General features: G+C 39.0%; 1 protein-coding gene across 2 annotated transcripts in view; it reads right to left on the minus strand.

Moving 5' to 3' along the window:
• Positions 1 to 290: 290 nt before the first annotated feature.
• LOC138754029 (gamma-glutamyl hydrolase) overlaps positions 291 to 12,677 on the minus strand; it is a 36,010-nt gene continuing 23,623 nt past the window's right edge. For both annotated transcript variants that reach the window (XM_069917764.1, XM_069917763.1), the window contains 4 exons: positions 10,584 to 10,690; positions 10,064 to 10,157; positions 3,536 to 3,673; positions 291 to 1,289 (listed from right to left, as the gene is read on the minus strand). In XM_069917764.1, the coding sequence (XP_069773865.1) occupies positions 1,174 to 1,289; positions 3,536 to 3,673; positions 10,064 to 10,157; positions 10,584 to 10,690 (455 nt within the window). In that variant the 3' untranslated portion in view covers positions 291 to 1,173. The remainder of the gene's footprint in view (positions 1,290 to 3,535; positions 3,674 to 10,063; positions 10,158 to 10,583; positions 10,691 to 12,677) is intronic.

Raw genomic sequence — 12,677 nt, forward strand, 5'->3', positions numbered from 1 at the left:
GATTTGGATGGTGCACAAAAAAGATTTGTTAAGATAGCTCTAGCCGTAGCAAAAAAATGTATTATGTCAACCTGGAAATTGGAAGATAATTTGAAAATACAACAATGGTATATAGAAATGAATAAATGTATTCCATTAGAAAAAATAACATATAGTTTAAGAAATAAGATTGAAATATTTGAAGAAATATGGGAGCCTTACATGAAACACAATAGAGAAAACCTACCGGGGACATTCACTACCTAAATTAACGAAAGGAGAAGGAAATAAAAAGAATTGACTCAGTGGAATTTCTTGTTTATTTTTATTGAATGACAACATTGTTTGACTGGTTTAATGTATCTTAGATTTTGTACTTTAAAAGGACGGTGGGGGAGGTAGGGAGGGTGGGATGGGAGGAGGGGGGGAGAAAATGACACTGTATATATTTGAAAAGGAAATTGTATGTATCATGGTCAATGTGGTTTATGGTGTGAAAAATAAAAATTTTTTTAAAAAAAGCAAAATATAGGCTGAATAAAATGGTGCAATCCACTCTGTCCTTCAGAAACAATCATGCATTTGCTAAATGGTTCAGAATTTCATACTGCCTCTTCTTAGGACTACAACACATGAAGTGGAAATCTTGAAAGAAAATAGCCCAATATTTATACTTACTGTGTGCTTAAGGTTTATCTCAGTCCTTTTGGCACTATGTTGAAACCGTCAGTAGCACCAATGCATCGAAGCAGAGGTAAGGCATTAGCCAATCAGGGGTAAGGCTTTCCTTCCTGCATCTCAACCCTGTTTGGTGTCAGTCCACCTCTGTCGCTGGTCATCAGACCAGGGTGTCACTTAACAATAACCACACCTATTTTTCATGATTACACTAAGAATGCCTAGGGCTTCAAAATCAGTGATTAAAAGCTATTAATGTAATTAAAGTAATTATTCCAGCATAGAAATGAAATGGATCTATCAAAATAGTGGGGAAATAGCAGAGTTAAGATATTAGAAATTATCAAATACCACGAGGCATATTCATTATGCAGATACATTTAAGTTCAGGTTCTGAATCTATAAATTAAAGTTCTGCTTTTACTAATAGCTGAAAATAACGTGTTTGGTGCAAAAGGTAAATTTGTGGATATTTTTCAAAATTATTGCAATAATTAATACTGTGCTTTCAATTCTTTAGAAAAAATAGACTTGGATGTAGCTCGAGGTAGGTACATATTGTGGGTTGTAGTTATAGATCAGGGCTGCTCTCTCCTCCTCAGGGGTTGGGAAATAATGCAAGTTCTTCCGGGCTGTGAAAGAAATGAAGACATCAGTGGCAAACAAATCAAGAGTGCAGTACATCAAAATACTGGCCTTTCAACTCAGGGACACATTCATAATGATCCCATGTCCAGCATTAGGTACAGTATTCTTACCACAGAGATGAGAATCGATCACAAGAAACTGAGTATAGTCAGCCATCATGTGATCAAGAAGCATGACCTCCTCGATGATCTCTTGACTCATTTTTAAACTTGAGAAGGCAACACGAGCAGAGGAAGTAACTCAGGAAATTATGTTGACATCTGAGGAGGGCACTGTGGTAACAGAGAGCTCCAGTCCATCAGCTCAATCAAATGTTCACATCTGAAAGTGCTCGTCAGCAGGATACTTAATTGTCCAACAATTACAGTAAAGGCATCTGCTTTCTGCAATATCTAGACCCACACAGTTAACAAGAAGGTTACTGGTAAAAACACAACGCTGGAGAAACTCAGCAGGTCAAACAGTGTACTTTATGTAGCAAAGATAAAGATACGCTACCAACATTTTGGTCTTGAGCCATTCATCAAGGTATGAGCAAAATGTAGGCAGGCACCTGAATAAAATGGTAGGGGGTGGGAAGGGAAGTGAAGGGCTCAAGCCTGAAATCTTGGTTATGTATCTTTATTTTTGCTACATAAAATACAAGATCAAAGATTCAATTTATCATCGTAGAAAAAAAACATTATTCTATTACATGAAATTCCTTTTTGCCTGCTGCAAGGCAGACAGATTCACCAATGGCAGAAATTGCCTCAGTGTCTCTTACATTTCTTACAGTCAGGCTTACAGCCAAAGAAAGAGAAGCAAAAGAGTCACCGAGTGTCTGTAAATTCGCCTCCAGTGCTTTCTCCACCTCTGCAGCCACCCAGAGCAATCCATTGGCAACCCAAGCTCCAGATCTGAACCTCTGACATGGTTAGGGACCCTTCAGTGCCCTCAGCACCCCTTCACATCTTGGTTCCGATACCTGGTACTCCTTCAGCCAGTTCGAGCCAGTCTCCAGCAGTCTGCAGCCCAGTGCGAGTCTCCCGACAGCAGTTTCCAGCAGCCCGCAGCTTCCTTGCCTCAAGTCACTAGTAGCTCGCCTCTTATACTGGTCCTTCAGCTGCAGAACCTCCTCACTGGTCCACCTCCGTGATCACAGTCCCATGGGTCGTATCTTCCACTTCCCCTTCTCAGACAGGGATGATCTTCCTAACCTGTAGTGCCCTGCTCTTGTCCTCTGCTTCCCCACAGTCTGCAGCCCTATCTTGGCCGCAGACTCCGATTTTGCGGGATCTCAAATAAAATCACCATCAGTTCCCTCATCGTGCCGCTCAAAGTCCGTGCGGTGCTGACAGAAGTCGACAAGATGGCTGGATCCTCTGGGAGCGCTGTATCTCTGCTCCCTTGCTCCCGGTGGGTCCGCACCAGTGGCAGTGCCACCACTACAGCGGCTCAAGTAGTGCTGCCATCTTTACCATATATAAAGTACATAAAGTATATTGTTTGACCTGCTGAGTTTCTCCAGCATCGTGTTTTTACTTCAATCACGGTGCCTGCAGACTTTCATATTTTACTCACAAAGGTTACTAGATTGTGTTCAAAAACAAAACCCTGAATGATTGTTTCTCTTTAATCTCAGGCAGCCATTCTCACCTTTTTTTGGCAATGCCCCCCCTTAGAACACTGCTCAAAGATTATGTGCCCCCTTCCCTGTGAAGCAGTCAAGTTTAATTGGTTTCTTCCATATTTCGTTCCTACCAACTACATAAAAAAACTTCAACAATATTTTACGATTTCAGACTGTGGCCACCTTTAAATGTCCTGTGGCCGCCTCAGCGGGGGCATAACGGCCCCCATTGAGAATGGCTGATCTAAGGCAACATTTATAATAATATTCTAATTAAGCTCTATTAAGTTTGTATGGATAAACCTTTAAACTTGAGATGTTCCTGTTTGGATGGGCCACACTTGTAATACCAATTGACCTAATGGAAACATGGACAATATTTTATCTGCCATTTAATTAGTTCAGCTATTCAAACTGAAACATTGAGAAGGGATGCTGGACATACTGAACATGACATCAAGGAGATTAGATTCTCTCCATCTTAAACATTCATGTGAGTATCAATGCTAATTCAATTGACATACACCTCTGAATTATTTGTCATTGTATAAAAGGAAAATTATACTTTCAAATCTGGTAACTCAAAATTTTTCACACTTTTGACTGCAGACAAAGTACCTTCATTGACAAAAAAATCAGCCAGGAGATAGGAAACTTGAACCGCATGTGGGGAGTGTGGGAAAGCCATATCCAGCTGCCACTGAAATCGAATCACTTCTGGATGCCATTGAACACAGTAGAAAGGATAATGGATCCCTGGAATGATTGACAATTGAAAGAAACATTTACATTAGTCTAATTTTCTATTTCTCCTGCCTTTAAAGCAGGACATTCTGTAATTTCGAACTGCTACCAGCTGTTACATTTATTCTGATAACAGTCATGAAAAGAAATCTCACTGACTATCTTCATACAGCATGGAAACAAGATCCTCAAACCCAGCAAATCCATGCTAACCATCAATTGCACTTTTGGCACAAATCCTACTCTCACTCATCTTCTCCCCACCAACCACCGCCCCCCTCCCCCCCCCCCCCACGCATGATCCCTTCAACTCCCTCTGTCTCGTCACCAGAGGTAAGTTGTAATGGCTGTTTACTCCATCAACTTTCACACCTTAGAATGGGGGAAGAAAACCCAGAGATAAATTGCATACTCAGAAGGAGGTCCAAACTCTCCGTAAGAAGCACCAGAATGTGGGTGCTGCAACTAGCTGTGCCTCTGTGCTACTCTTTTGTTATAAAGTATAAGAATTTCAAGTAGAAACAGGTCCTACAGTGTCTCAGCTTGGCCCAACATTCTCTTGAGTTTGCTATAATCCACATTACAGATGGAAAGCAATCGTCCATTTGACAATTTTTAAAAGAATTGCCATTAATCTCAAGGATTGTTCTTAAAGGTCTAATTGACAGATGAATATAGAACCATAGAACACTACAGCATAGAACAAACAGGCCTTTCATACCCCTCCCATCCATGCACCTATCCAAATTTTTCTTAAAGGTTGAAATCAAGCCTGCATTTACCACTTCAGCTGGCAGCTCATTTCACACACTCACCACTCTGCATGAAGAAGTTTCCCTGAATGTTCCCTTTAAACCTCCTCTTTCACCCTTTGTGGTGATATGTAATTACACCACTAGGTCACCAGGGGTAAAACAGTCCAGAGCTACAGTCTAGCCTTCCAGGTTTGTCTTGCAGAGAGACAAGACCTCTTAGTGTACATATTAGTTTATTAAAGCTGTCTTTTTATTAAAGCTGTCTTATGCTCGCACTGTTGTTGAGGTTATTGTCAGTACACCCTTAACCCACAGTTCTCTAGTTCTTGTCTCACCTAACCTCAGTGGAACAAGCCTGCTTGCATTGACTCTGTCTACACCCTTCATAATTTTGTATACCTCTATCAAATCTCCTAACTCCCAAAAGTCCTAACCTATTAACCTTTCCTTGAAATGCAGTTCCTTAAGTCCCAACCATATCCTTGTAAATCTTCTCTGCACTCTTTCAATCTTATTGATATCCTTCCTGTAGTTAGGTGACCAAAACTGCAAACAATACTCCAAATTTGGCCTCAGCAATGATGTACAACTTCCCTTAACATCTCAATTCCAATATTCAATACTTTGATTTTTGAAGGCCAATGTGCCAAAAGTTCTCCTTTACACTACAACCATGTGTCCTGCAGCAGAGTTGGAACTTACATCACATTTTGTGGCATGGAGATAGATTATTCAGTTTAATGAATCCATCTGCATTTTTGTATCCTCATATTTATCCTTATCTAACTGTACAGGCAAGGTACTTGATGTCCTTTACCCATTCGTATCTAGTTGGCCATTATCTGACTTGTATTTATACTATTTACTTCAGATGGTTCTTACATAGCAGGTTCTACTATCTGGGAGTATTTATAGTATTTATACCTGGGGAACAAAACAGGCTATTCTTGGATCGGAGAAAGCACAAGAATTCACAGAGCATTAGCAGGACAGAAGAAGAAATGAAGAGCTGTAACAAGAAAGAAGACCAGCAATAAAGCATATGTAAAGATGTAATAATATAAAGTAAAAATAATGTATACGTAAAGATGAAAAAGAGAAGGGAAGGAAGGAAGAAGGGGAAAAAAAGAGAGCTTTGTTATAAGTATTTTTTAAAAGTATTTTCTAGGGGGGGCTGGGGGAGAGAGAATTACTGTCACTGCGAAATCAGTTAACGCTTGCGAGCAGGGTCGCAAACCAAATGAAAAGAGGAGTTGTGGTTGCCCGGCGAGGGAGAAGGGGAAACTCAGAGAGGGGGGGGTTCATATTGGGTGAAGGTGTTATTGGTTGTGGGGATTGTTGGACTATTACATGTTTTAAATGTGTTGTCATACATTGAGTTTAAAAATGGAAACGTAAAGACAAAAATGGGAAAAAGGGGGATGAGGTGGTGAGGAGGCGGAAAAGAGGTATGAACAAGATAATAAGATGGCCACTATATGACTATAAACATTAATGGAATACATAACCAAATTAAAAGGAAGAGGCTACTAAATTTACTGAAAAAAGAAAAAAAATAGATATAGCGTTCATGAAGGAAACTAACCAAAGTGGAATGTAACAAATTAAGGAGAGACTGGGTAGGACACGTAACGGCAGCATCATATAATTCAAAAGCTAGAGGTGTAGCCATATTGGTTAACAAAAATGTACCAATTAAGATAGAGGAGAAAATAACAGATCCAGCAGGGAGGTATGTAATTATAAAGTGTCAGATATATTCAGAATTTTGGAATTTGATCAATATATATGCACCTAATGATGAGGATCAAAAGTTTATGCAAGATATTTTTTGAAGATTTTAGATACACAAGGAAATATATTGATAGGAGGGGATTTTAACCTTAATTTGGATCTAATGTTGGATAAAACTGGACAAAAGACAAGCAAAAAGAATAAAGTGGCCAAATTTATGGTTAAATCAATGCAGGAAATGAAACTTATGGATATTTGGAGGAGACAGCACCCAGAAGAGAAGGAATATTCATACTATTTGAGTAGGCATAAAACATACTCAAGGATAGATATGTTTTTGTTGTCGGCTCATGTTCAAGGGAGAGTCATGAAAACTGAGTATAAAGCTAGACTACTTTCAGATCATTCACCCCTGCTATTAGCAATAGAACTGGAGGACATCCCACCAAGAACATAGAGATGGAGGTTAAACCCCATGCAACTTAAAAGGCAGGAGTTTAGAGAGTTTATTGAATGCCAAATTAAAACATATTTTGAAATAAACACAGAATCGGTTAAAGATAAATTTATACTATGGGATGCAATGAAAGAGGGCATTAGAGGGCAGATAATAAGTTATGTAACTAAGATGAAAAAGGACTACAATCAGGAAATAGAGCAGCTGGAAATGGAGATAGCAAGTACAGAAAAGGGACTATATAAAGAAAAAGGGAGAATTGGCGGACAAAAAAATAAAATATGAAACATTACAAATGTACAAGGTAGAGAAGAACATAATGAAAACAAAGCAAAAGTGTTACGAGTTGGGAGAAAAAGACATAAAATATTGGCCTGGCAACTTATAACAGAACAAGCTAAAACAACTGTAATGGCATCAAGGAAAAAGGACAAACAAATTACATATAACCCAACAGAGATTAATGAAAATTTTAAGGAATTTTATGAACAATTATACCAAACTGAGAATGAGGGGTAAAATGATAAAATAGAAGAGTTTTTAGCTAAAATTAAACTGCCAAAATTGCAAGAGGAACAAAGCAAACTAATAAAAGCATTTGAAATAGAGGAAGTACAGGATATATTAAAAAAGCTGCCGAACAATAAAACGCATGGAGAGGATGGATTCCCAATAGAATTTTATAAAACATTTAAAGAGTTATTAATTCCTCCTCTCCTGGAATAATGAATCAGGTAGAAGATACACAAAATTTGCCAGACTCATGTAAGGTAGCAATAAATACAGTAATACCAAAGACGTGCAAGGATCCATTAATACCAGCATCATATAGACTAATATCCCTACTTAACTCAGATTATAAGATAATAGTGAAATTATTAGCAAACAGATTGGCCGACTATGTACCGAAAATAGTAAAACAAGAACAAACTGGATTTATTAAGAAAAGACGAACAGCGGACAATGTCTGTACATATTTTGGTTGATATGATTCACAGTTTGAGAAATATTTTTTTTTTAAAAGTTCCTACATAATGATGTGCATATCCCTGGGGATAAGCAAGTCCCACTACTATCAAGAAAGAGCATCAAAATCAGGTCTCCCAGGCAGGGAAGTAGTTTCTACCTGCAGGCTGTGAGATTGATGAATTGTATCCTGTAAGCGAGTATATTATTCCAAAATATTTATATATATATTCATGTTATATTATATATTTATGTGCATATTTGATTATTATGTGCTTAAGTTTAAGTTCAGATTTATTATCAGCATACATACATGGCATCATATATAACCCTGAGATTCTTTTCCTTGTGGGTCAGGCAGTTATTGATAGTGTCAACTGTAGTCAAGAAAAAGATACGCACACACAAAAGAGGGAAAAGTAAACAAAGAAAGAAGTGAAAACAAACTTGCTGGGCAAATGCAGAAAAAAAATATTTAGTAATAAATAATGTGCAAACTAAGAGTCCATAAATGAGTCTCTGATTGAGTCTGCTTAGGAGTCTGATGGGAGAGGGGTAGCAACTGTTACTGAACCTGGAGGCAGGAGGTAATAGGTGGATAAGGGAAGGAAGGAATATCAGCAAACAGGGAGAGAAGGGAAGGCTCTGTGAATGGAGAGTGAAGGAAAGAAGACAATGGGAAAGGGAAGGGAGGGAGAACGGCAAGGAGGCTAGCAGAAACTGGGAAAGTCGATGTTAATGCCATCTGGTTGGAAAATTAAGTGTTTCTCTTCTAATTTATGGGTGGTCATGGACCATGAGGCCATGGACAAACATGTTGGCATGTAATGGGGCACAGAATTGAAAGTAATTTGCAGCTTGGTGGAGTTTAGATCGTGAGGCTGATTGTCCAATGAAATAGCAGTTGGAAATTTGAATGGAGAAATAGCAGATGATGATTAATCTAGACCACTGTGAAATGTTACATTTGGGTGGTCATATGCAAGAGGAAAGTGTGATAGTACAGATCTATCACCAATGTATGTAGTGTATATAGTTACAGTATCTAGACTGTGCTTACAGCGATTGGCTTAGCCACGCCTACTGTCTGGGCCTTAAAGGGTTGTGTCCCTAGCCAGGTCGGATCATTCCGGACTGGTCGGCCACCTGTGAAGAGCTCCTGTCTTTGCTAATAAAAGCCTTGGTTTGGATCAACAAGTCTTTGATTCTTTCGACGAGCTCTACAGAAAGGTTACGGTAGAATGCTGCAGAGTCTTTAGGAGCATTCATGTGCAGAGGGAGCTTAGGGTGGAAATGCACAACTTGCTGAATGCAGCTGCGTTCCTGGACAGGGTGGCAAAGAATGCATACAGCGTACTTGCCTTCATTGAATAGGGCACTGAGTGAAAAGTTTGGGAAGCCATGTTTCAGTTGTTTAAAACTCTAGTGAAGCCATATTTGGATTATTGTACACAGTTCTGGTTATCACTTTACAGAAAGGATGTGGAAGAGGGTGCAAAAAAGCGCTGGATTGGAGAGTATTAACCTTAAGAAGAGATTGGACAAACTAAGATTGTTTTCTCTGAATGTCAGAGGCTGCAGGATGAACTGACTGAAGTACATAGGGCACATGGTCATTATTTTTCCCAGCATGGAAATGTTAAATTGGTTTAAATTGAAAGGAGTTTGTGAGGCAAAGTTTTTTTAAAACAAAGAGAGTGGTGCCAGTGAATGTGGTTAAAAAAAAAACTATATTATAGCAATGTTTCAGAGGCGCCAAGACAATCTCTGAATAGTTCAGGGACAGAGAGATGCAGTATAGTGCAGACAGAAAGGATTAGCATCATGGTCAGCACAGAAACAGTGGGCTGAAGGGCCTGTTCCTGTTTTGCGGAGTTCTACATGTTCGATGAACAACTCTTTTCAACCCATCACTTCTACAATGAGACATGTAGGACACACTGGGATCTGAAGCTAAACACAATCTGCTGGAGGAACTCACTGGGTTGAGCAGCATCAGTGCAAGGAAAAGAAATGTCAACATTTTGGACTTTGGCTCAAAGCAACTACTAATGTTTTTCTCCCACTTCCATGAAGAGGTTTCTAAGGTACAATGAGCCATGATGAAAAATTCATAATGGATTTAACTGAACTGTTCTGGTGAACAACCAAAGGAACTGCTCACACTAACCATCCTTGACTCATATTCACGAAACAAATCTATTTATTTATCTATCTACTTATTTATGAATACTTGTTCTGAATATGTATTGTTTGTCAGTAAATGTGTTATGTCTGGTTGTGTATCTGTGTGTTTTGCACCGAGGACCAGAGAATGCTGTTTCATTAGGCTGTACTTGATAATAAACTTGACTTGACCTTATGTTTGAAAGAAGGCCAATTCATCAGCAGATTAACATTAAATAAATGAGGAAATTGTTCAGTGTGTGCCAGAGCATCATTCCTTCAATTATTTTAATTCTATAATAGCAATCGTTTTATTCTCCTTACCCTCCACAGTTGACACAAATTGCACACCATTTCTGTCAGTATTAGAGGACAGGATCGAATAGAATTTACTTAGTTTCTCATTTTCCAGAAAAGTCTGTGAAAAAGCAAAGAAATTAAAGTTCACATAAAGCAAATACATGATTTCTACAAAGGAGGGATTTGAGGATATTTCTGGGTGGTTATATTTAAACAAATTCACTGGATTTCTTTAACAGACACTTTTGTGTGGAAAAATAATATTTTCACCTAATTAACAGACTGATGCAAAATACTCCAATATCTTTCATCTGCTTGTTCTTATTCACCCATCTTTTCATTAAAACATTTAACAATGAATTTTGTGACATGTTCATGACAATAAATTCTGATTCTAATGTTGCTAGAGTCAGCACAATGCGATTATCTAACTAGGGCTAAATGGATGGGATGGGACGCAGTGAGCTGCACAGTATTTTGATCCTGGTTCTGGAACTGCAGAGTTTCCTCTGCAAAAACTACCAGTCTGTAAGTTAAACCTTACCTGTACAGTAATGGAAAAGTGATGGAAGTTTGCAGCCAGAGGCTCAGCAGATAAAGCCTTGTACACATCTGGAGGAAAGTTCTGAAACATTTTACTCGATGTGGCAGCTGGGAAGAATGATATGAAACCGATGTGAATAGATGCATGAAAGTTGTTCTTCAAATTATGTCAGATTCTGATTCACCCCACATCTGAAAGACTGCATTTTTAGCAGTACAGTTTCAAGACACTGCACATCATATCTGCCAAGTAATGCGTTCTCCAGGTGGATTCCAGAGATGAGAGGGTTAGTCTATGTTTCTATTGGTGGGGGAGACTAGAATTAGGGGGCATACCTCAAGATTCAGGGTAATAAATTTAGGACAATGAGGAGGAACTGCTTTTCCCAGAGGGTGGTTGTGATGTTCATTTTATGACAATAAAGAAACGGGTTCTTTTTAAAATAACTAGATTTATTAACTAAGCAAACAGCACAAAGGACAGAACATACACATGCCAGACCTTATGTGGAGGCATCGATCTTGCATCTACCCAAGATGCAACATTTCCCAGATGCTATACACTCTGTCTCCAATTCCTCCTGGTGGTAGCATTCCAATACTACATCCCCTTTCCTTGAGATGTTAAATCAAACATGACACATTAATACAGTATTCTTTCAATTTAAAGTTCAACACAAACACTGCATGAACATAAACAGCACAAACTTTGAAATGTGTCTTTCTTTTTCTTGATAGATTCAGTCTGTCAGGTGCTTTGACAACTAATGTGGATCTTCTTAACACAGGTACTTGTGTCAGCTCTGCTGGTCCACTACTATCTAGCATGGGTGGTGTTTTCTCTGTTTCTGCACAGGCATTTATCTGTTCTTGCAATATCTGGAATTTTCAGCAGGCTCCTTCAATTCCTCCTCAGTATTTGACCCTCCTCTGTTCTGACAGTGTTGGATCTTGAATTTACTTCTCCCAGAACAGTAGCCTTTTTGTCCAAAGTGTTGGATCCTCTGAGTCTCATTGTGTCCTGTTGTGCCAGTGGCCCTAAGCTTCTCACTGACTTATCATAGTTTGCTTTTTGTCTCCCTTGAAAATACTTTTGTTTCCATTCGACATCTCTGTTCTTGTTTGGGTCTGCAGAGTAGGGAAGTGTAGTGCATATTCTACATGTGGGAAGCTTAGTGGGTGACATGCCACGTTCAAGCGGTGAAGCTCTGTAATTCAAAAGAGCGAGATATGGATCTGAGCCACTGTCTAGTGAGCCACCCTAACTATGTGAATGCCTTTCTCTGCTTTGCTGTTTGACTGTGGATACTGAGGACTTGAAGTCGTATGTTGGAAATCACACTCTTTTGCAAAGTAATGGAATTCCTTACAACTGTAGCATGGTTCATTGTCACTAAAGACAATTTGAGGAATTCCATATCTTGCAAAGATCGATTTCATATATTGGATCACTCAAGCAGCAGACATGGTAGGAAGCAGCACAATCTCTAGATAGATCAATAGATAATCAATAACCAGCAAGTAATGTTTTCCATCTATATGGAATAGATCAGTCCCAACTTTCTGCCATGGTCCTGCTGGTACATCAGTTATTATCATGGGTTCCTTTGCCTGCTTTGTGTGGTCTCACAGCTTGAAACCATCCTGTCAAATGTCAGCATTTATCGCTGGCCAATAAACAACAGTTCTGGCCCTCCTCTTGCATTTTTCAATTCGAAAGTGCCCCTCGTGCACCCTTTTCAGCATCTTTTGTCTCAGTGATTGATGACAATTCTGCTCTGTCTGAGTAGAAACCCATTGACAACACTCAGCTCAGCTCTGTTGTTGTAGTATGGCTGACATTGACCTGTAGGTTATCCTTCATTCAGATTCTTGATGACCTTCTGTTTCAGTTGAATCTGCTTGGATTTCATGTTAGATATGGGATGAGATTCAGTGATCAAATTCTTGTGGAGCCTCACATCTGTCTCTGTGGAACTCTCATTGTGTGCTTCACTCTACATGGTTGCCCTGGATTTTTTTTAAATTTTTTATTTTTCACACCATAAACCACATTGACCATGATACATACATTTTCCTTTTCAAATATATACAG

Source organism: Narcine bancroftii, chromosome 2 (assembly GCF_036971445.1).
Source record: "Narcine bancroftii isolate sNarBan1 chromosome 2, sNarBan1.hap1, whole genome shotgun sequence".
Classification (NCBI taxonomy): Eukaryota; Metazoa; Chordata; class Chondrichthyes; order Torpediniformes; family Narcinidae; genus Narcine; species Narcine bancroftii.